Below are 20,524 nucleotides of genomic sequence, written 5' to 3'. Positions count from 1 at the left end.
CTCATCTTAGTAGGGTTCAAGTTGTCCTTTCACTCTTTGAAACTTCAACATTTGGACAGGTTGATGGTACAATGCGATTGAATGACACGGATCTGGATATCCGTACTCAGAAGATACCTGTTTTAACTTACAATGACAGCCTGGACAATAGTATTGAAGATTCAACGATAGAGTCAACCACTACTTCAAAGACATCGAGAAGTACTAGAAAGCGATACAGAAACAAAACTTTCATCGATTGGATTTACGAATATGAATTGGCTAAGCATGTCAAAGAAACAGTTACTAAGAATGGATCACCATTACTACAAATGTATATTCCCAAGAGTAAATGGGTGGTGTTAGGTATTTCAAGTGTCACGATGGGGGTATTAGTTGTTCTTATTGACTTTCTCTCACTATGGCTACACGATAAAAAATACGGATACTGCAGCGGACATTTAGTCACCATCAGGAGCAACTGTGAAGAGGGTCAGTGGAAGGGTTGGTCCCAAACAATTTTCACATTCATGAATTCTGATACTGTTTTCCATGGTATTGGAAATTTAGTCATCTGCTTAGTGCTTAGTGGGATCTTTGCAACCATGGCTGTTCTGATAACCACCAAATACTCTTTTTCCGCGCACAGTGGAATCGCAGAGTTGAAAATCATTTTGAATGGGCTAATTATCAATGGTTTTTTGAATATTGAAGTTGTTCTGAGTAAGATTTTTGGAATCATCATGGTTGTGGCAGCCGGTATATGGGCTGGAAAAGATGGTCCTTTGGTTCACATCTCAGCCGGAATCTGCAATTTTTTTCTAACAAAAATTCCCAATCTGCATTCTCAGAATCAAGCTCTGAAAAGAGAGTTGATAGCCGCTACTACAGCAGCAGGAATTGCGCTAGCATTCAATTCTCCCATTGGAGGAATTCTATTCGTCTTCGAGCAGTTTTCAGGCTCCATAGGCATACATTCATTGATGTGGCCCGGGTTTGTGAGTTCCACTATTGCTGTGACAGTGATGAAGGCATTGCACCCTTTTGATGACATCATAACAGGTAATTTGTTTGTTGTCACTGAGGATAAAAATTGGCTGAATGTTGAATTAATTCCTTTCATATTTCTCGGTTGTTTGGGTGGATTTCTAGGTGTCTTATTCAATCAGTTAAACATACGGCTCCAGAGATTCAGAGTTGTAAAATTCATGGGCTCTAGGCAGGCTCAATTATTAGATGTACTTGCTGTTTGTTTGATAACCGTATTGTTATCCTACGGAAATTCGTTCAGTGGGTTGACTTTAACTGAGATGACGTCTGCTCTATTCACCGATTGCTCAAAATCAAAATATGGAGTCCTTTGTGGTGCCTCTACTTTACAATCTGATAATTTGGAGTTCCCATGGAAACTGTGCTTAGTCCTTCTGTCTACATTTTGTCAAGGAATGCTACTCTCTGCGTATACTGTAGGAGGAAACATTCCGGGTGGGATATTATTGCCATCGTTAACAATCGGAGCTCTAGTTGGGAGGTTATTCGGAACAATATTGAAATACTACCAGTTAAGATATCCTTCCCTGGACATATTCATGAATTGTAACTCGGAGGGTCAATGTATCTCTCCTGGTTCGTACGCAGTGATCGGGGCAGCATCATTTCTCACCGGGGTCACTCGAATGACAATCACCGTCATTGCCATAATGATGGAGGTCACAGGAGCACTGACTTATGTCCTACCTGTAATGATCGGAGTACTATTCAGTATTCTGACAAACTCGATTCTATCAGGAAAATCGTCTTATGAGCTTTGGCTGAAATTGAATGATTACCCATATTTACGCCCTGGGATTGAGGAGTTTGTGAACCCAGACCTGACAAGAATTCCATGTCATAGACTCTTCAAGCCAACAAACCAGTTGTTTGTTATATGCAAAGACAAGTTCGTTACAGTAAATGATATTTGCGATATTTTGGAAAGTGCAAATGTGTCCGGTTTCCCAGTATTGGAAAAGGAAGGGGGAAAATTCATAGGCTATATTTCCTCCTATGAGTTGCAATTGGAATTAGACAAATTGTTGGATATTGAAGGAGTGGATCGGAGTACTGCAGTGACGTTAAATCCTTCATCATCCGACTACTCTTTAGAGGGTATTTTAGAAACCAATTTGTTGATATTGCCTCCGGAGATGGATCTTCTCACTTGTTACGATTTTTTTCAAAAAATGTCCACCTCTATTGCTATATTTTGTGATTCAAAAAACCAGTTAGTGGGTATCTTCTCAAGAGTGGATATTATTGAGTTGGTTGAAAAAAGTGGAGTTGAGCTGGAGCGTCTATGACCTTCCTATAAAAGAGATGTTGAAATGCAAAAAACCCAACGGCTCGAATTATGTTAGACTAAAACTCGGATTTCAAATCTGGTTTCTTGGTAGGAGGTTCATCAAATGAGTTATTAGATCGCTGGTCCAGAAAGTGTTCTTTTGGAGTATAATTCATGGCATCTAAAGCTCTTTTCAGATGTGCCGAAACAGACACTGTAAGGTCATCTAAGATAGGCTCTTCGGTATTGACAGGAGGTGTAGGTAAATCAGAAGATAGAACGCGTATTCCATCGAGCTCCCTACTATAGGGGAATTTAAATGGGTCAGAGGAAGCCAAATCCAAGCCTGAATCCCGGGAAGCATCGAAGAAACAATTCAAGTGATTTTTATCAGAACAGAAATCGTCGAGTCTGGAGGGTTGCGAAGCATTATCTGATTTGCCTCTAATTATTGGAAGGGTTAACTTTGAAGAGTGATTATGTTTCATGTAAATAGGTTTTAACAACCAGAGATTTTTCCTAGACTTAAATTGAAGCTCAGCCCGGAAAAGACAATCACATTTGGCCTGTCTCTTGAGTCCATTTACACCCCTTATCACACTTTGCCCTTCACATGAAGTCTTTTTACTTGAATGTCGATAGTTTCCATGTTTGGAGCAGAGCATTATAACTCTTCGTTTATCATTCTTGTTGATCACCAACTGGTATCCATGGCGCAGGGCGAACAGCCGCGCAAAATGCAATAATATTGCCTTTTCATTGGCATACACAAGTGGCGGAGGAGGCAACTCAGATTTATAAGCTGAATCATTCAATATAGTAGTACTTCTGGACGACTTGGATGTAGGGGTAGACGTAGTTTGATGAGTTATGATAGGACAGTTACTCCCATTAGAAGAGTTTCTAGAGTAGACAACTGAATTTCCCCCGTCCACCAGTGTCTCCGCTGAAGAGTTACGAAACTGGATAACGAATCTGCTCTCCATCAGTGATCTGAGCCGGTCGAAGGTGGGAGAAGGAGGGCCAAGTAGAAAAAGGCACTTTAAATTTGGAGATCAAAGTGTCACTTTACCGCGATACCTAGAATTAATATATAATATATATACTTATATATATTACAACAAAATAAAGCCGAAATAATAAATATTAATTAATTCTATCAAGTCCAACCAACCAACAACGTTTGATATCCAACCCTGAAAAACGTGTATGAAATATTTACGTTCTTGCAGTACCAAAAGACCATTTAGTACCTGTTGGATTATTCCCTTCTCTTTTTCCTTCCTTTACTTTCTTTTTCTCGTTTCCTTTTCTCTTAACGAAAGAGAGCCTCAATACATCCTAACTGACCGTATCTTTACTTTCTTTCTCATGCAAATTTAAAAAAAAAACAACAACGAACCAAACACAAACCATGAAAAAAAATCAACCTTGCTAACCCCAAACCGAAGTGTCACTTCCCCAGATATTCTTAGATACCCCGTAGTCCATATTCATATCACCGTATCCACCCTTAGGATGCTTATAGTTAAGACCCAACAAGGTTGAGCTAGTAGAGCTTGACCCTTCCAAATTACCGCTACCAATCATACCAGTTTCTGCTGGTGTACTGCCATTCGTAACGACTGGAAATTGTTGGCTATTTATTGGGGTTAATGGTGAGGTAGCGACGTGACGTTGTTGGCTAGAGCCAGCAAACGTTGGCCCGTTGCTATTAGAAGCTCTAGCAGAAGGCAGTTCTGGTGAAAGTGGCTTGAATGATACTACTTGTGGCGAAGAACGTCCCTGGTACAGTTTCTGTTGGTTGAGGATCTTCTGATAGTAAACATTCTGACCCTTGCGATATTGCCGATTAATCTGAGCATATCTATTGCACAGAATAATGCGATCGATCTCCTCTAGTTGCTGGTGAAAAGCGTCGTCCACCACCATGTCTTCAAGCTAAAATATTTGGCAGTTACTCAAAAATACGGAATATTCCTGGGAACTAGTGTAATGAAATCGTTCAGGATTTTATTTCAGCACAGAAATCTGTGCGCGAGTGCTGGGTAACCCCACCCACGTAACTGTTGATTTTTTTCCCCAGAAATCTCTCCTTCTCCTCCTTTCGGAAAAGGTAGTGTGCGTGCTGCAGCTACTTTTCCTGATTTCCCAATAGGGACGCTCCATCTCCGAATATTCGGGGGTGTTTGGGAGATGCAAGGAGAGTATTCTCTTTATCTTCATTGGATCTGGGCCTCTTCAAGCCCTGTGGGGTGCTGCTACCAACTCCTGGTGTGTGCAGGGAATTTTTCCTAGGAGTTAGAACTTGCACCCTAGTGGTTGGATTGGCTGACCCACTCGAATCAGGATCTTGATCTAGATTCAATTCCCTCACTGACAATTGTTGAATCTCCCCTACCGTGGCCTCTGTTTCCCTTTGACGCATCTTGAAATCCTCTTCTAATCCAGAACTTTTCAGTACTGCTTTAAACGATCTCAAAAACCTTTCTACTTCAAGTCTGCTACTTTCATCATCTCGGTTCTGATTGACAACTTGATTCACTTGATGTGTATAGTGAGACAGTTGCTCATATACTGAATGCAGCTTATCATGCAGATGGGTTCGACAGTTTCCTACCGTATTGAATTTGATATCAATCTGGTCAACAGCACGACAGACTGGCCCATTAGATGATAAAAGGTAGCTCTTTTGTAGCAAGTTCTCTTGATGCTCTCTCAAAGACTCGGCCCCATTTGTGGTTCTTTCATCAATTTCAGATAATTTCTGTTCAGTCGTAGCTTCAGAAATTTCAAATGACTTTCTAAATTCGTCTTCACGCGATTTCCGGTTCATTACTGCATCCGAAGTTGAACCTATCCAGCTTTGGTAGATCTTGGTAATTTCATTAGTCTCAGATGATGCCAGTGTCTTCGTTGCAGAGCTTACACTGTCTCTAACTTTGCTGAACATAACCTCCTGAAACTTTAACGTTTCCCTTTCTATATCTGCCTTCAATTGTGACAAACAGTTCTCTACAATTTGATCCTTGTTTTTGAACATTCCCTTCTCGATGTATCTGGAGATTGAGCGTGTTTGTTGTTCTAAACTAGAAATCATACTCAGATTATCATCCACCTGACTCCTCAGTAGTTGACCCAAGTCTTGGAGGTGAGATCTCAACTCAGAAACAGTAGCTTTTGTGTTCACTGATGGCTCTATTACATCTTTAGTCATTCCTAATAAAGTATTTTGAAGCATGCTCTCAAAATCCTTCAATAAAACTCTTAGCATTCCGGTATCCTCGTCGATAGTAATATCTTTGGCATTATTCTTTCTCATTAAATGATTCAAACTAGCTTGTAGCTCTTGGAGTGTCCTGTGTTTCAGTTGTCTGGCAACTAGTTCCTGAAATGATTTCACCTGCTTCAAATCCTTTTCAGCAGTTTGGGCTATATTATTCGTTATTAAGGAAATGTCAATTAATTGGTTATTTCGTTCCTTCAACGAATTCTGTATCGTTATATTAGAATTTTTGTAAGCTGTGAGCTCTTGTTCTATTTTACTGTGGTACTCTTTTTCCTTTTTCAATGTGTTGGACGTATTCTCCAATTTTAACCGGAGAGCACGGTTGCTTATCTGCAGTTCACGGACCTCAGTTTTGAGATTTTCTTGTTCTGAAATAAGTTGATTATAGTTAGAGTCATCTAGAAAGACGCCCTCTTTGGATCTAGTTGCGATCAAGTCCAACTTTAGTCGAGTGATTTCGCTGGCCAAATCCTTTAAAAGCAGATTCTTACTGACAAATCCTCCAACTTGAACAGCATTACAAATGTTCTTTGCCTTGGCAGCGTATTCCAGTGTGCTAATGGTTTCGTGATGGTCGGCTCTGGTAGGTGAGATATTAGCTATCAACACTGTTTTTGTTTTCCCTCCCAATGAGTCCTGCAATAATCTAGTGAGCTTAGACTCTCGGTAAGGGATATAAGAAGCTTTATCGACTAGCGAATTAATTACCCTTCCAAGAGTTAAAAGGCTTTGATTGATGACTCCGGCTTCTCTCGCACGCGCATTCACAGCGCCTGACCTATGGATATTTTCGGATCCAGCCAGATCCACAAGATTCATCTTGGCTACTGAATACTTATCGTCCACATCATTTGGGAGTTTCTGCCAAAGCGTTACTGTGAATATGGTGTGAGATCTACTAGACATTTCATTAAGCTTTGTAGATGCTGTCTTTCTTTGTCTGATCCCTTTTTGTAATAATTTCATTCCTTGATGAGCATCCTGGATATGTCTCTCTTCGAGACCGTCGATTTTAATCAGCGGCTTGCTACCGTCTCGTTGCTCATATATTCTAAGACGAGATTTAGAACTGTTGATATTTCCTAGAAGATCTTTCAACTCTTCATTGTATAACTCCACGAAAGAACATTTCACAACAAAATCAATATTCTTTTGATTTAACGCATCAAAGAGCTTGAACAATAAACGTGGAATAATTCCAGCATCTGGTGACAAAGACCCTTCAATTTCCCTACCGTCTCCACACATTGTATGGGTCTTCCCCGTTCCTGTTTGGCCATATGCAAATATTGTACAATTATAACCTCGGATAAACTCCTCAAATAAGGGCTCTGCCACACTCTGAAAAACCATTTCTTGGTCCACCGCTGGTCCAAATGATTGGTCAACTGTATAGCTTTTGGTGGACGTTATTTGAGATGACAAACTTGAGTCGTGAGACGTATTTACACTGACGGTTCGAGTGACACTATCAGAGTCAAACTCCGAAGGAACATCCACTATAATGGGTTGTTTCAACTGAACTTCTTTTGAAGATCGACCTCTGCATCGAACCACTACCGTGATCGACTCATCCTGGCTTTCCATTGATGTATCCCGTACGCGTCAATGAGTATGTACTTGACGATAGGAATTCACGTATTGTGATGGTAGTGTGTGCCTTCAAAACAAATATACGAAAACAAAAAAAAAAGTGATTACATCAGCAGAGCAGAAGCCCCCACTCACTGCCAAAGTATTCATCCAACAGGCTTTCGACTTCACTCCTGCTAGACGCCAATTCGGTGCAAATATAGTCAAAATCTCTGGATTTTTGCATATGTCTAAAGAGTTGTTGTTTTTGACGTGATTTTTGAGAAATTTTCTTGAAGTTGGGCTTTTCTTGAAACAAGTCTGCTTGGCCAGCAGATCCTCTAAAACGAACCTTCCCTGAATTCACAGTGAGTACACTTTCGCTGATATCCTCGTTGAGCTGGTAGCTTCTCAGGCCTTTGAAAGCAGGTTGGCTAGAACTTGTCGGTTCTTCTGCAACGAGGTTTTCCTGCGCTGGATCTTCATCAATGGCAGAACTGCCTAGGGCTAAGTGAGAGGTATGCAACACTGGGATGGCTCTAACGTGATATATGATACCTTTCAACACCCCAAAAAGTAAAAACCTCCTTAGGTCTATGTTGCGCAAATGCCGTTGATGATGAATATACCATTCTTTTATAGTATGGCCCTGATGAAGAGAGGAATAGAGCGTGAAAAGGCTAGATTGAGATGGGACGACAATACGAACTTGTTTTTCTGAAGCAGCTGAAGCAGATTGGGAATGAGATGAAGGTCGATGGAAATAATCTTCTTCTTCATTTCGTAATGGTGATGGTGTATGCATGGGAAGCTCTGAGAATGACACATCTTCAGATAAGACATACTCTTGACATTCCGCAGCCATGGTTGGGTGCGTCAGGAATAATCTAACATTTGGTGTTGGGGCATAAGTGTTTGAGAATTGGAATATTGAAACCATATTCAGACACTGGTAATACAGTAGGTGCTGGATACAAGTTTTAGTCAGATAATAGTCTGCATCAGCCAACTGTGAAATTCGGCAAACAGGGTTTATACCGTTGATGAACGGTAAGATTTTGATCATGGTAGGATCCCAATTCAAGTCTACCATGGAATCTAGCTTCATGGTCGGTACGGGAACATCAGAAGGAAGGATATCAGCCGGTGATGGTAACACAGGAAAGAGTTTTATATCAACAGAGTTTGAAGCATCAATCGGGATAAGACATTCAGAATAGTTATTAAGATCCTGGTAAATCTGCTGAATCAATGATTCGATAGAGTTTAGACTTAGTTTGTGACCTCCTACCCTAATGTCTTGTAGCTCCACATTTGGGTTCACTGTTCTTAAATATTTTGTATCTTCCGTTATGCCTTGATTGACTTGAAATAAGGGATTAGAATGTTGTTGTTGTAGGTAATCGGAACTTTCCTTGTCTTTGAAGAAGATTTCACCAGAATTCTCGCCTGATTTCTTGGAGAGGATTCGACTTTGCTCTTCTAGTGCCCGAAACATTTTACCCAAACGTTTTATATTTCCTTTATACGGGGTAATATCTCTATCATAAGGGAAGACAAAACAGAAATTGAAGCTGAAGGAATTTCTTGCATAATGAGACCCATAAATGTTGACTGGAAATCCTACGACCCGAAATTGGTCTACTTTGAAAGAAATCAGCCTATCGCAGAGTTGAGGTTTCGGGATAATAAAATTCTTAATCGAGTCAAAGTGAAACAACGGTTCGTCTGCGCTTGATGAGTCCTGCGCATCTGTTGGAACCATGGATCCACTGGGCACCTGATGAACCACTTTTGTTCCCTCTGTAGGATGGAACACCGCATAAAACATGGCCGTTATGGGCACAAACCCTGGAAATAGGGTGGACATTCGGTGACCTAAGTAAAGTAGTGTGGAGTATTTGATGTCTAGCAGAGTACTTTAGTGATATTCTGATACCGGGAGCGCGAAGAAACTTCCTTCCAAGATGACTCTGGAGGGAGGCTAACTTCATGCCAACAGAGCAAAAGAGACACCTGCTTAGGAAATTTCAAGAACCGACTTTACATGAATTGAACTTCTATCTGACGTACGCTACCTAAGCCATTAAAGTACTGCACCACCCATTAACTCTATTTATCGTACTAACAATCCTTTCTTCAACCCCGGAAAGGAAGTGTGCCTGCGAATCCGCGATTCCCCCATCTCATCTCCAGTATTCTCCTTCTCCACATATTCCCGTTTGATCAGAAATCACCTCCAGCTGAGGATAGCCACAAATTAGTCACTGGCCTAGTCCAAAGCCTTTCTATTCAAGTCCAATTGTACTGTTCTAACCTACAAACCTGGACAAAATACCCACATCTCCATCACTCCCCAGACTCGGGCCCGTATATATACATCCTAACACCATGGAATTCTCTGGAAATTTTTGAGTGAGCGAACGTATATAAAGGAAACTTCACTTCCTGGAAAAAAGGTAAAACTTTTCCTTACAATTAAGAATATCCACGATGTATAGATTGGCCTGTCGTCCACAGCTAAAGAAATCTGCTATTTCTCTAGCTCGTACTATCGCTCACAAAGAAATCAAGTTCGGTGTTGAAGGCCGGGCCGCACTTTTGAAAGGTGTTGAGACATTGGCTGATGCTGTCTCAGTTACACTTGGACCAAAGGGTCGTAATGTTCTAATTGAGCAACCTTTTGGTGGCCCTAAGATCACTAAGGATGGTGTTACCGTTGCCAAGGCTATCACCCTAGAGGACAAGTTCGAAAACTTGGGTGCCAAGCTGTTGCAGGATGTCGCCTCCAAGACCAATGAGTCTGCCGGTGATGGTACTACTTCGGCTACCGTTCTGGGGCGTACCATCTTCACTGAGTCCGTCAAGAATGTGGCTGCTGGTTGTAATCCAATGGACCTTAGACGTGGTTCTCAGGCTGCTGTTGAGGCTGTAGTTGACTTCTTGCAAAAGAACAAGAAGGAGATCACAACCTCTGAAGAAATTGCCCAGGTGGCAACTATCTCTGCCAACGGAGATTCTCACATTGGTGAATTATTGGCCTCTGCCATGGAGAAGGTCGGTAAGGAGGGTGTTATCACCGTTAAAGAGGGTAAGACTTTGGAGGACGAGCTGGAAGTCACTGAAGGTATGCGTTTCGATCGTGGTTACATCTCTCCATACTTTATTACTGATGCAAAGTCAGGAAAGGTTGAGTTTGAGAACCCATTGATCTTGTTGAGTGAGAAGAAGATCTCTTCTTTGCAGGATGTCCTCCCTTCATTGGAACTATCCTCTAAGTCTCGCCGTCCTTTACTGATCGTTGCGGAAGACATTGACGGTGAGGCCCTTGCAGCCTGTATTTTGAACAAGCTTCGTGGTCAAGTCCAAGTCTGTGCTGTTAAGGCTCCTGGTTTCGGAGACAACAGAAAGAACATTCTAGGTGATGTTGCCATTCTCACCGGTGGATCTGTTTTCACTGAAGAGCTGGACTTGAAGCCAGAAAATGCCAGCATCGAACTATTGGGTACTGCTGGATCTATCACCATCACCAAGGAAGACACTGTTGTACTCAACGGTGAGGGTTCAACTGATGCTATCCAGCAGAGATGTGAACAAATTCGTGGTGCTGTCGAAGACCCAAGCACCGGTGAATACGAAAGAGAGAAGCTGCTTGAACGTCTTGCTAAACTTTCTGGAGGTGTTGCCGTTATCCGTGTTGGTGGAGCTTCCGAGGTTGAGGTTGGTGAGAAGAAGGACCGCTACGACGATGCTTTGAACGCTACTCGTGCTGCTGTTGAGGAAGGTATCTTGCCAGGTGGTGGAACTGCTCTTCTGAAGGCTTCCCGTATCCTGGACAGTGTCAAGGGTTCTAACTTTGACCAACAACTAGGAGTCGAAATCATCAAGAAGGCTATCCGTGGCCCAGCTAAGCGTATTGTTGAGAATGCTGGTGAAGAAGGTGCTGTGGTCGTCGGCAAGATCCTGGATGACTTTGGAGAAGATTTCAACAAGGGTTACGACTCTTCCAAGGGAGAATACGTGAACATGTTGGATGCTGGTATTATTGATCCTTTCAAGGTGGTTCGCAACGGTCTGGTTGACGCCTCCAGTGTCGCTTCACTCTTGGCCACCACCGAATGTGCTATCGTTGATGCCCCAGAACCTAAGGGACCACCAGCCGGCGGTCCTCCAGCTGGCGGCATGGGCGGTATGCCGGGTATGTTCTAGGTTGAGTCTACAACCCGGTTTCTGTAAATAGCGTGAAATCTATCAATATGAGTGTATGATCGATAGTGAAAATAATCTTTACTAAGTAAATCTGTCTGATTACGTATATTCCTTGCACCAAAGATTGTAATCCCCGAAGGGCGCGAATATTTCATCTTCGCACTTTGGTCCCAACTGCGCACACCACTACTACTAATAGTTGCCCCCGCGCTTGTTTTTATTTTCTTCTTCTCACGTAAACAAATGTCAGGAAAAGTACACGGAGGTAAAGGCAAATCAGGAGCTAAAGACGGGGGAATCAGGTCACAGTCCCATTCCGCAAGAGCTGGATTGCAGTTCCCAGTTGGTAGAATCAAGAGATTTCTCAAGCGCAACGCTCAGAACAAAATCAGGGTGGGAGCTAAGGCTGCTATCTATCTTGCTGCTGTGTTGGAGTATCTGACAGCCGAAGTATTGGAATTGGCCGGTAACGCTGCAAAAGATTTGAAGTTGAAACGTATTACACCCCGTCATTTGCAATTAGCCATCAGGGGAGATGAAGAGTTGGACACGTTAATCAAGGCCACCATTGCCTATGGTGGTGTCTTGCCTCATATCAATAAGGTGCTTCTGCTCAAGGTGGAGAATAAGAAGAAGCACTAGCTTGCTTCTGGCGTATGTCGATATTAGTGTAAGATATTATTATTTTTGTTCCGTGCGTTGTGTATATTCTGTGATGGCCTTACTGAGAGTTGAGCCGCTGCTCTAGCAGATGTATTCTCTGCTGAAGATTGGCAATTGTTTGAGCTTGATTCTGAATAATCTGATAGGTTTCTGTGTTTACGTCTGTATTTCTTTCGCTTGATGAGGATATCCCTTGATCCTCGGATGATACAATGTGTGGAGAGGGCCGAGCTTGCGTAGTACCAAGATCCGTTCCGAACCGCAGATAATCCTGACTATTCAGTATCACCTTGAAGGAATTATCGGAATTGGACTGCAGTGGGAATTGGAACCAGCTGTTGTCGTCGTTTTCCAAAATCGAACGACCTGGGATTTCTCGTCTTTCTGTTCGAAAAGCGTCTCTGGGTATCTGGTTCAAAATAGGACTTGAGCGGTAGATATCTGCCATATTATTTGAATTTGAGGGTATCGTTGGGGTTGGATCGTCTCGGGTTCCTTGAGCAACAGCAATGGCCGGAGGCGGATTGTTATCGGGAAGAGGTCCCGCTACATCGGTGTTCACATTTTGACTTCGAGAGTTGTCTGAGAATACTGGAGCCCTACACATGGGACAGGTTTGTGATATGTCTATCCATTTCTTCAAGCAACTCAAGTGGATGATGTGGCTACAGTTCAACTTTTTGGGCGTGTTCCTATCCCCTGTGCCAATTTTGCTTTCATCCATCTCTTCATGACACACTATGCACACATCATGCTCAGCAAGATCCTGCACAGTGGCATCGCTTAGTTTCACATTCAGTTCACTAAACGTACGTAAATGGGCACGTAATTCTCGCACCTGATGCAAAAGAGAAACGGCTGAGACGTAAAGATCTCTTACCAAAGAGATAGGAACGTGGTAGAACGACATTATTCCCCAGACTACTGCCAATAGCAGAACAAACTTGAGAACCGAGAGAATTAACTTAGTGACTTTCATGTAGAAAGTCTTGCTTTCCCATTCTTCCTGGTCAATCCCTAGACGAATTCTGGTCATTTCCACAGAGTTCAGTACTAGTGATGCATAGCTCTTTAAAAGATTCAAAAATGTCGACGTATACTCCATAGCGAATAGAAGGTATACTTCTCCATTATCACTATCTAAAGAGCTTCGGTCACATACGGATGTCATCAGGCCAGCTAGACCCAAACATCCATTCAAGGCTACAAATTCCTTAGAGGCCAATAGTTGCTTCACAGTATCTGATCTTTGAATCTTGTACTCTATACGATCCACTAGCATCCATCCGAAGCATTTGAGGTTAAATGAGTTGACCACTAATAATAGCATTATCAACGAGTTATCTGCTTGAAAAGATAAGAGGATCATAATGAGTCCAACCAACGAAGCCCAAGACCGCTCAAAAACATGATTAGCCTCCAAGGTCCGCAGCCTTCCAAAGAAAATCTTGATGCTGATTTCCGTTAGAATGAAATGCCATGCTATAACAAAGTTGGCCAACACAAGGAACATGTAAGAGTTAGTACCTATGGCGACTGCAAACGAGTACCAATTGGGATAAGTCTGGATCAGAGACAGCAGGACAGCGAGTCCCGCTGTGCTAAAAGAGTAGTACAGGATCCGAAGCCAAAATATGGATATCATACACGTAGTGAAATGTATGAGGTATTATTTGCGGAGTTGCTGTCCTGTTCGGTTTGGATCGACGGTAGCGTGCGCGCGATACGGATGAGTTGGAAGCTTGAGGGGGTCAGTGGAAGGCAGATTGACTTTTCGAGCTCGGAGGTTTGGTTGTATGTTAAGATTTCTCACCTTGGAAGAGGAGGCTCTGTTGAGGCATCTGTCGCGCTGGTGCCATGTCGTGCTACATCTGCCAATGTAAATAAGCTTCCACTCTATTGATGAGTATTACCTTAAAGCTTACCTCCTTATTCATAAGGACGGTCTCAAAACCAATGGCTGTAAGTTTCCTTTTCTGTTAATTCCAGCTCCATTATACTAATACAGTCTTTGATAGAGCGCCATAAAACTGCAGGCGAAAGAGCATCCTAAATTCAAGAAAACGTGCATCTTAGTGGCACAGTCTTTACATCAATGGGACTCCAAATTGAGGATGCGTATCATGGGCCACGACGTAACCATACGACCGTTGAACGATGCCAAAGCTGTTGAGAATGGAGCTAACTTTCTCTCTGAGTTTGTCCTGTTTTCTGTAGCCGGATCTCTCATTTTATTCGAAAGTCAACGGCAACGGAAGAAAGAGGCAGCCCGAAGAGAAAATGTGGCTGACGATATCTCAACACTTCAGCATGAAATTGAGTATCTAAAACGGAAAATGGAAGAATATAACATGAAGCTAGATGATTACAAACCTCCACAGGAGTTGAAGCCTAGCATCTTAAAACTTGAGCCTAATGTTGATGAATCTCACAGTCTTCCTACAAGGGAAGATGCGATCAGCAGACTAAACCCACCGGTCAAGCAGCAAGATAAAGAGAAGAGATTTCCAGTTAAAGATGATAATATCAGAGAAGAGTCAAAAAGTTCATAAAATTAAAATTACATAGCACCCTCAAGTTGTACATAGTGAAAATAATAACATCTTTCAGAAGCTTATTCCCAAGTTGTCTTCATCTGTGGAATCTATGGCATTGAGTTGAGGGCTTTCTAGGGCTGTGAGAGAGATCGGTGAACTTTGAACTTCTTCTGAGAACTTGTCTGAATCATCTGGGGAAGAGTGTATATCTAAATTGGCAGCACGAGATTCGAAAGTCTCTAAATGCTTCAAGAGTTCTGCTAAGGGGAACTCCAACTTGTTTGATTGCGCTTTATCCCATAGACCTCGACATTCCTGAGCCCATCCTTTAATAGGGTCGACAGGGCCATTAGAATCAAGAGCTACCTGAATTTTCAGAAATTTCACTAACCCAGTCAGATAAAAGTACATTCCATCGCTGTTGAACGGTGGTTCCAAAAGTAGCTCGCTCAAAACTTCCTCTGCCCTGTCAAGGTCCAATGATATAATTAAGTGCCAAACCATAGTGGTTACGTATAATGGGGTATGCGTTTTGGATCCTGTTCGGAAAGCCGGCGGTAATCTCCAAGCCATGCTAAGTTTATCAGAATTTTTCTTAGGGTGCTTATTATTGGGTTCATTTTCAGTATCTTCTGGTGCAGACTCATTCTCCTCAAGTTCGGCACCGTAAAGATAATGTTTCAGCTCCCAACTTTGATCATTATAACTGTAGAAATATTTGACTCCGTAATAAACATGCATCCAAGTCAAAAATTTATCTAACCGGCTATCGGGAGTGAAATCTAATAAACTACCCCGTAGATTCTGATCAGGAATCAGGTCTTTATTTCGTAGGACACTCAACAGTCGGATATCATACTCATCCAAGTGAAAATCTTCACCAAATTCTTGTAAATGGTCTGTAAACTTTAGCTCATTTAGTCTAGTTAGTATTTCAACGCCAATTCCCCATATGGAACGTAAATCTATATTCCTCTGTCTTATCAGAAGTGAAAAGCATTTATAGGCACGTTTCCAATCTTGCCTTAGTACCAAAAGATGCAACAAATTGCTCAATCGACCAACATGGTACTTCATGTATGGCTCATAGGATAACGAATCACTCTTCAGGATTAAAGACTTTTTGGGGAGTATTTCATATCCCGAGGATAAGACTTTCAAATGTCGATTAAGAGACGTGCTAATTGGCTTCTTGATAGTGTTGTCCACTTTCCGTATATATTCTCTAATCTTGGTGTTTGCAGCCTCTACTTCATCATCAGTACAGACTTTGAACGGTGGAGTACTTGATCTTACCTTCGATTTAGAATGTGAACCTTTGGGCCTCGGTTTTATCCAAACCTCAAAAGCATCATAACTGTCGATTCTCTCAGATGGTGGTATCTTACAAGTCATCAACGTATCGGTACTCTTCTGATGTTTTATGAGCCGCTTCAAGGCATGCTGCCGTGCAACTAGCTTCAGCCGCAGCCCCATATCACCTGGGGACTCATTACGAAAAGTAGCCTCTTCAAACATGAGGTCAGCTTTCCTAACCTGCCCTAAGGAATAATTATGCCTCACAATGCACAGCTTCTTTTTTTGTCCATCAGTCGCGCGATTCAGGGTCACTTGCTTAGCTGATTCTGAATAGGCGAAGTGACTGAAATTTCGGGACCCCCCTCCAATGCCAACTCCTGCAGGGAATAAATGGGTGCAGTCTGCCCATCTAAGCATTCTTAACATTCTTAACACTTGAAGATGGCCCTTCCTATTGTGGCAACTTTACTCATAGCTCTTGGCTTGGAAATTGTTTCTGCATGGTCTCCCACTGGAGGATATGCTCCAGGAGAAGTTGAGTGTCCCGACGTTTCCTCATTGATCCGAGATGGTTCCTCACTATCCGAAAGAGAACAAGATTGGGTTGAAGCCCGACACAAGATCACAGATGAAAATCTAAAAGACTTTTTGAACCATGCGAACCTCTCTGACTTTGACGTTGAGCAGTTCCTGTCATCTTCCGACCACTCTATCACGATAGGTGTTGCCTTTTCAGGAGGTGGTTACCGAGCCATGTTGTCCGGTGCAGGTCAACTATCTGCCCTGGATAACAGAACTACTGGAGCATGGGAGTATGGTCTAGGTGGACTCATTGAGTCTACCACTTATATTACAGGACTTTCCGGTGGAAATTGGATGCTAGGAACTGTGGTGTTCAACAATTGGACTTCCATAGAGGATATCCTCAGTGGTGGTGATATTTGGGATCTTGAGAACCCACTTTACAATCCAGGTGGATGGAATGTCTTGGAAACTTCAATATTCTGGGACGATGTTTCCGATCAGTTGGATGAAAAGGAAGATGCCGGATTTGAAAATTCTTTGACTGATCCTTGGGGTAGAGCTTTGTCAAGACAGTTCTTCCCTAGTTACCCAAGTTTTGGTGCTGGACTTACGTTCTCTACGCTACAGAGTTTCCCCGAGTTCACTAATCAAGAGATCCCATTCCCTATCCATGTTGCAGTAGGAAGAACTCCTGGGAGTCAAATTATTTCTCTAAATTCGACAGTTTTCGAGTTCAACGCATTTGAGATGGGCTCATGGGATCCTTCAGTGTACGGGTTTACTGATTTGACATATCTTGGTACTAACGTTACCAATGGTGTTCCAAATAACGCAGATGATGAGCGTGGTTGCATTGCTGGATTTGACAACACTGGTTTCGTGCTGGGAACTTCATCCTCGTTGTTTAATCAGTTTATTCTGCAACTGAATACGAGTGATCTTTCAGGAGCAATTTACCAAATCATTGAGCATTTTCTGACTGGACTTAGCGAAGACGAAGACGACATTGCTATCTATTCCCCCAACCCTTTCTACAAAAGTACGTATGCAGGAGTAGGTGCCATTGCGGAAAATGACACCCTTTACTTGGTTGATGGTGGAGAGGATAACCAAAACGTCCCTCTGCAGCCTCTACTTCAAAAGGAGCGTGACGTTGATATCATCTTTGCGTTTGACAACAGTGCAGACACTGACCTCTCTTGGCCAAACGGTTCATCATTAGTCAACACCTACATGAGACAGTTTTCTTCTCAAGCAAATGGAACAACGTTCCCTTATGTACCTGATACCACCACTTTCCTAAACTTGAATCTTTCGAGTAAGCCAACCTTCTTTGGTTGTGATGCTAGAAATTTGACAGACATTGTTGAAGGCACGGATCACATTCCTCCCCTGGTTGTTTATCTGGCCAATAGACCTTTCTCGTATTGGAGTAACACTTCAACTTTCAAGTTAGACTACTCTGAATCCGAGAAGAGAGGAATGATCCAAAACGGTTTTGAAGTGTCGTCTCGTTTGAACATGACTATTGATGAAGAATGGCGTACTTGTGTTGGATGTGCAATCATTCGTAGACAGCAGGAGAGATCCAATGCAACACAAACAGAGCAATGTAGAAGATGTTTTGAGAATTATTGTTGGAACGGTGATATTGACACTTCCACCGAAGATATCCCCGTTAATTTTACCACTACTGGAGCAACCAATGAGGAGAATGACAACTCCACTTCAATATCATCGGCCAATTCGGTAGCACCTTCCAAACTTTGGTACCAAGCACCATTGCTGTTGGTCGGCCTTGTCGCATTCTTCATCTAGTACATATACGTACGTATAAAAAGAAATGAAAAGATTCCGATGGTAACTGTATTAGTGACTATAACGACAAATAACTAACAACTAGATTGGAACAAATCCACCATGTAAAAAAATATTCATAGATACAACATAAACTAGAATCTAGCAAGACCAGTCTTCTCGTAAGTGCCCAACTTGAACTGAGGTACAGTCATGTCTAAGGCCTCACCTGTGTATCCTAAGTCTTCACCAACCAAGGTGGCAGTCTTTTCACCGATCAAAAGAGCGGTGGTGTAGGTGTTACAACCAACATTGTCTGGACAGACGGACAAGTCACCAACCTTCAGGCCCTTGACTCCGTAAACGTTAGATCTGTGATCCAAAACACCACCCCATTTGACGATCTTGGAACCCTCTCTTGGACCAATGGAACAGGTTCCCAGACAGTGCCATGTGGTCTCAGTGTGCTCACGAATGTAGTTCTCAATGGCCTTATCATCCTCCTCATCGTACTCAATGTCTGGATGAAGCTCGACTTGGTTGGAAGTAACATGTCCTTCGTTTCTTCCAGCAGGCTTCTTCAAAGGCTGAGTCCAAGAACCGTGAGCAAGACCAGCAGTCAAGTTCAGTGGTCCACCGTAGGCGTTGGAGGTCTCCAAATCCATCTCGTAAGCTCTGGCCTCGGATGAGTATGGGAACAGAGGGTGGTGGGAAGTAACCTCACCAGCAAAGTGGTCCATTTTTCTGGCAGTCTCTCTGGACTTCTTGTAAGACCAGACCATAGGAGCCATGTCTCTTTCATCGTTCATGAAACCTGGGTCAAAGTCTGGAGTTGCGTATGGGTCTGGAGAGGTGATGTGGATAGAACCTCTGGAGAATGGGTACTCCAAGAAGTGGAACATGGTCATGTACTTTCCAGGTGGAATCTTGGTGTGGTCACCGAAGAAACCAGCAATGATGGAATAGTGCATAACTGGCTTGTCTGGTTTGTCTTCGAAGTACTCTCTGTAACCCTCTTGGAAGGACTCGTCCATCTGAGATAATTCTTCTGGAGTTGGTCTAATCTTGACACCGGCTTCAATACCGTTGGTGGCCAATGGACCAGTACCGTTAGCGTACCATTGGTCGAATACCTTCTTTTGAATGTTAGCGTCACCACGTACGAAGTCATCGAAAGACTCGTATTGGGGCTTAATTCTGTAAGGAGAGAAGAAGCAGTAGTGGTCTTGGAAGTTTCTTCCAACACCTGGCAAGTTGACCAAAGGCTTAACACCAGCGGCTCTCAATTTGATTGGGTCACCAAAACCGGATCTTTGCAGAACCAGAGGAGAAGAGATGGTACCACAAGACAAAACGATTTGCTTTCTAGCACGATAAACCTTGTGAGTTGGCTTCTTTGCGTTCAAAGGTTTACTTGGAACGGTTCTGACAGCAGCAGCTCTTCCGTCTTCAACAATAATCTTGTCAACTTTGGTGTTGCAGATCAAGTACAGATTGTCGTGGTTTCTCATCGTAGAATGAACGAAGGCATGAGCAGAGTCGGAACGACGACCAGTGTCTCTGTTGATCCATTTCAGCCAGTGTTCAGCACCATGAGCAGTCACCAAGTCTTCCAAGTCGTCAACGTATGGAATACCTTGGGATTCAGTTGCTCTCAAGAAGTCTTGACAAACTGGGTAAGTGTAGTTACCGAAAGAAACCTTGATTGGACCTTCAAAACCGTGAATTTCAGGGTTGTTGCAAGCTCTTTGGTAAGTCTCAGTCTTCTTCATCAAAGGAAGCAAATCCTTGGTCTTCCATCCCTCAGCTTCAAAGTCATCGTAATCAGAAGCGGAACCTCTGGTGTACATCATGAAGTTGATCGAAGAACCACCACCCAAGATGTTGGCACATGGGACAATAGCTCTTCTACCATTCAAATGAGGAGAAGGGTTGGAGGTGTAGAAAGAAGCAGTTTTGGAGTCCAACTTCATGTTTCTTGGGTAAATACCTGGAAGGTAGACCCATGGGTTGTTAAGATTGTTCTCACCAGCCTCGATAAGACCAACTTTCAAGGAGTGGTCCAAGTTGGCCAATCTTCCGGCAATACAGGATCCACTGGATCCACCACCCAGGACAAGAATATCGAATTCTTCAGGAATGGCCATTTTTCTCAGTTGATTTGTTTGTGGGGATTTAGTAAGTCGTAAACTTCGTTAAAAAAGATCAATGTAGTCAATACAGTTGATCCGAAATAGAAGGAAGAGGTTTGCAATGTGTAAGAACAATGTAGTTAAAAGCCCGTTTTAAGACAATATTCTTTGATGCTGATCAGAAAAGGACAATAAGGGATTT

General features: G+C 42.6%; 12 protein-coding genes across 12 annotated transcripts; 5 read left to right on the top strand and 7 right to left on the bottom strand.

Annotated features, from left to right (window-relative positions):
• Positions 1-71: 71 nt before the first annotated feature.
• On the top strand, positions 72-2,318 carry PAS_chr4_0921 (uncharacterized protein; the record flags this gene model as incomplete). Its single annotated transcript, XM_002493522.1, has 1 exon — positions 72-2,318. One exon carries the CDS (start codon positions 72-74, stop codon positions 2,316-2,318), a length of 2,247 nt encoding a protein of 748 aa, XP_002493567.1.
• Positions 2,319-2,376: 58 nt separating this feature from the next.
• Positions 2,377-3,285, bottom strand: PAS_chr4_0162 (Hypothetical protein; the record flags this gene model as incomplete). Its single annotated transcript, XM_002493521.1, has 1 exon — positions 2,377-3,285. One exon carries the CDS (start codon positions 3,283-3,285, stop codon positions 2,377-2,379), a length of 909 nt encoding a protein of 302 aa, XP_002493566.1.
• A 448-nt stretch (positions 3,286-3,733) lies between these two features.
• Positions 3,734-4,231, bottom strand: PAS_chr4_0161 (Hypothetical protein; the record flags this gene model as incomplete). The annotated part of the gene is made up of 1 exon (XM_002493520.1): positions 3,734-4,231. The coding sequence occupies one exon, from the start codon at positions 4,229-4,231 to the stop codon at positions 3,734-3,736; it is 498 nt and encodes a 165-aa protein (XP_002493565.1).
• Positions 4,232-4,433: 202 nt separating this feature from the next.
• On the bottom strand, positions 4,434-7,175 carry PAS_chr4_0160 (Kinesin-related motor protein required for mitotic spindle assembly and chromosome segregation; the record flags this gene model as incomplete). Its single annotated transcript, XM_002493519.1, has 1 exon — positions 4,434-7,175. One exon carries the CDS (start codon positions 7,173-7,175, stop codon positions 4,434-4,436), a length of 2,742 nt encoding a protein of 913 aa, XP_002493564.1.
• A 115-nt stretch (positions 7,176-7,290) lies between these two features.
• PAS_chr4_0159 (uncharacterized protein) lies at positions 7,291-9,030 on the bottom strand (the record flags this gene model as incomplete). The annotated part of the gene is made up of 1 exon (XM_002493518.1): positions 7,291-9,030. The coding sequence occupies one exon, from the start codon at positions 9,028-9,030 to the stop codon at positions 7,291-7,293; it is 1,740 nt and encodes a 579-aa protein (XP_002493563.1).
• Positions 9,031-9,653: 623 nt separating this feature from the next.
• On the top strand, positions 9,654-11,369 carry PAS_chr4_0158 (Tetradecameric mitochondrial chaperonin; the record flags this gene model as incomplete). The annotated part of the gene is made up of 1 exon (XM_002493517.1): positions 9,654-11,369. One exon carries the CDS (start codon positions 9,654-9,656, stop codon positions 11,367-11,369), a length of 1,716 nt encoding a protein of 571 aa, XP_002493562.1.
• A 243-nt stretch (positions 11,370-11,612) lies between these two features.
• Positions 11,613-12,011, top strand: PAS_chr4_0157 (Histone variant H2AZ, exchanged for histone H2A in nucleosomes by the SWR1 complex; the record flags this gene model as incomplete). The annotated part of the gene is made up of 1 exon (XM_002493516.1): positions 11,613-12,011. One exon carries the CDS (start codon positions 11,613-11,615, stop codon positions 12,009-12,011), a length of 399 nt encoding a protein of 132 aa, XP_002493561.1.
• Positions 12,012-12,090: 79 nt separating this feature from the next.
• PAS_chr4_0156 (Ubiquitin-protein ligase) lies at positions 12,091-13,677 on the bottom strand (the record flags this gene model as incomplete). The annotated part of the gene is made up of 1 exon (XM_002493515.1): positions 12,091-13,677. The coding sequence occupies one exon, from the start codon at positions 13,675-13,677 to the stop codon at positions 12,091-12,093; it is 1,587 nt and encodes a 528-aa protein (XP_002493560.1).
• Positions 13,678-13,934: 257 nt separating this feature from the next.
• PAS_chr4_0155 (Hypothetical protein) lies at positions 13,935-14,584 on the top strand (the record flags this gene model as incomplete). Its single annotated transcript, XM_002493514.1, has 2 exons — positions 13,935-13,994; positions 14,051-14,584. 2 exons carry the CDS (start codon positions 13,935-13,937, stop codon positions 14,582-14,584), a joined length of 594 nt encoding a protein of 197 aa, XP_002493559.1.
• A 54-nt stretch (positions 14,585-14,638) lies between these two features.
• Positions 14,639-16,087, bottom strand: PAS_chr4_0154 (Hypothetical protein; the record flags this gene model as incomplete). The annotated part of the gene is made up of 1 exon (XM_002493513.1): positions 14,639-16,087. One exon carries the CDS (start codon positions 16,085-16,087, stop codon positions 14,639-14,641), a length of 1,449 nt encoding a protein of 482 aa, XP_002493558.1.
• Positions 16,088-16,309: 222 nt separating this feature from the next.
• Positions 16,310-18,211, top strand: PAS_chr4_0153 (Phospholipase B (lysophospholipase) involved in phospholipid metabolism; the record flags this gene model as incomplete). Its single annotated transcript, XM_002493512.1, has 1 exon — positions 16,310-18,211. The coding sequence occupies one exon, from the start codon at positions 16,310-16,312 to the stop codon at positions 18,209-18,211; it is 1,902 nt and encodes a 633-aa protein (XP_002493557.1).
• Positions 18,212-18,345: 134 nt separating this feature from the next.
• On the bottom strand, positions 18,346-20,337 carry PAS_chr4_0152 (Hypothetical protein; the record flags this gene model as incomplete). Its single annotated transcript, XM_002493511.1, has 1 exon — positions 18,346-20,337. One exon carries the CDS (start codon positions 20,335-20,337, stop codon positions 18,346-18,348), a length of 1,992 nt encoding a protein of 663 aa, XP_002493556.1.
• Between the last annotated feature and the right edge of the window lie 187 nt (positions 20,338-20,524).

This window comes from Komagataella phaffii, chromosome 4, assembly GCF_000027005.1.
Source record: "Komagataella phaffii GS115 chromosome 4, complete sequence".
Lineage (NCBI taxonomy): Eukaryota > Fungi > Ascomycota > Pichiomycetes > Pichiales > Pichiaceae > Komagataella > Komagataella phaffii.
This window is presented reverse-complemented; position numbering and strand designations above follow the sequence as displayed.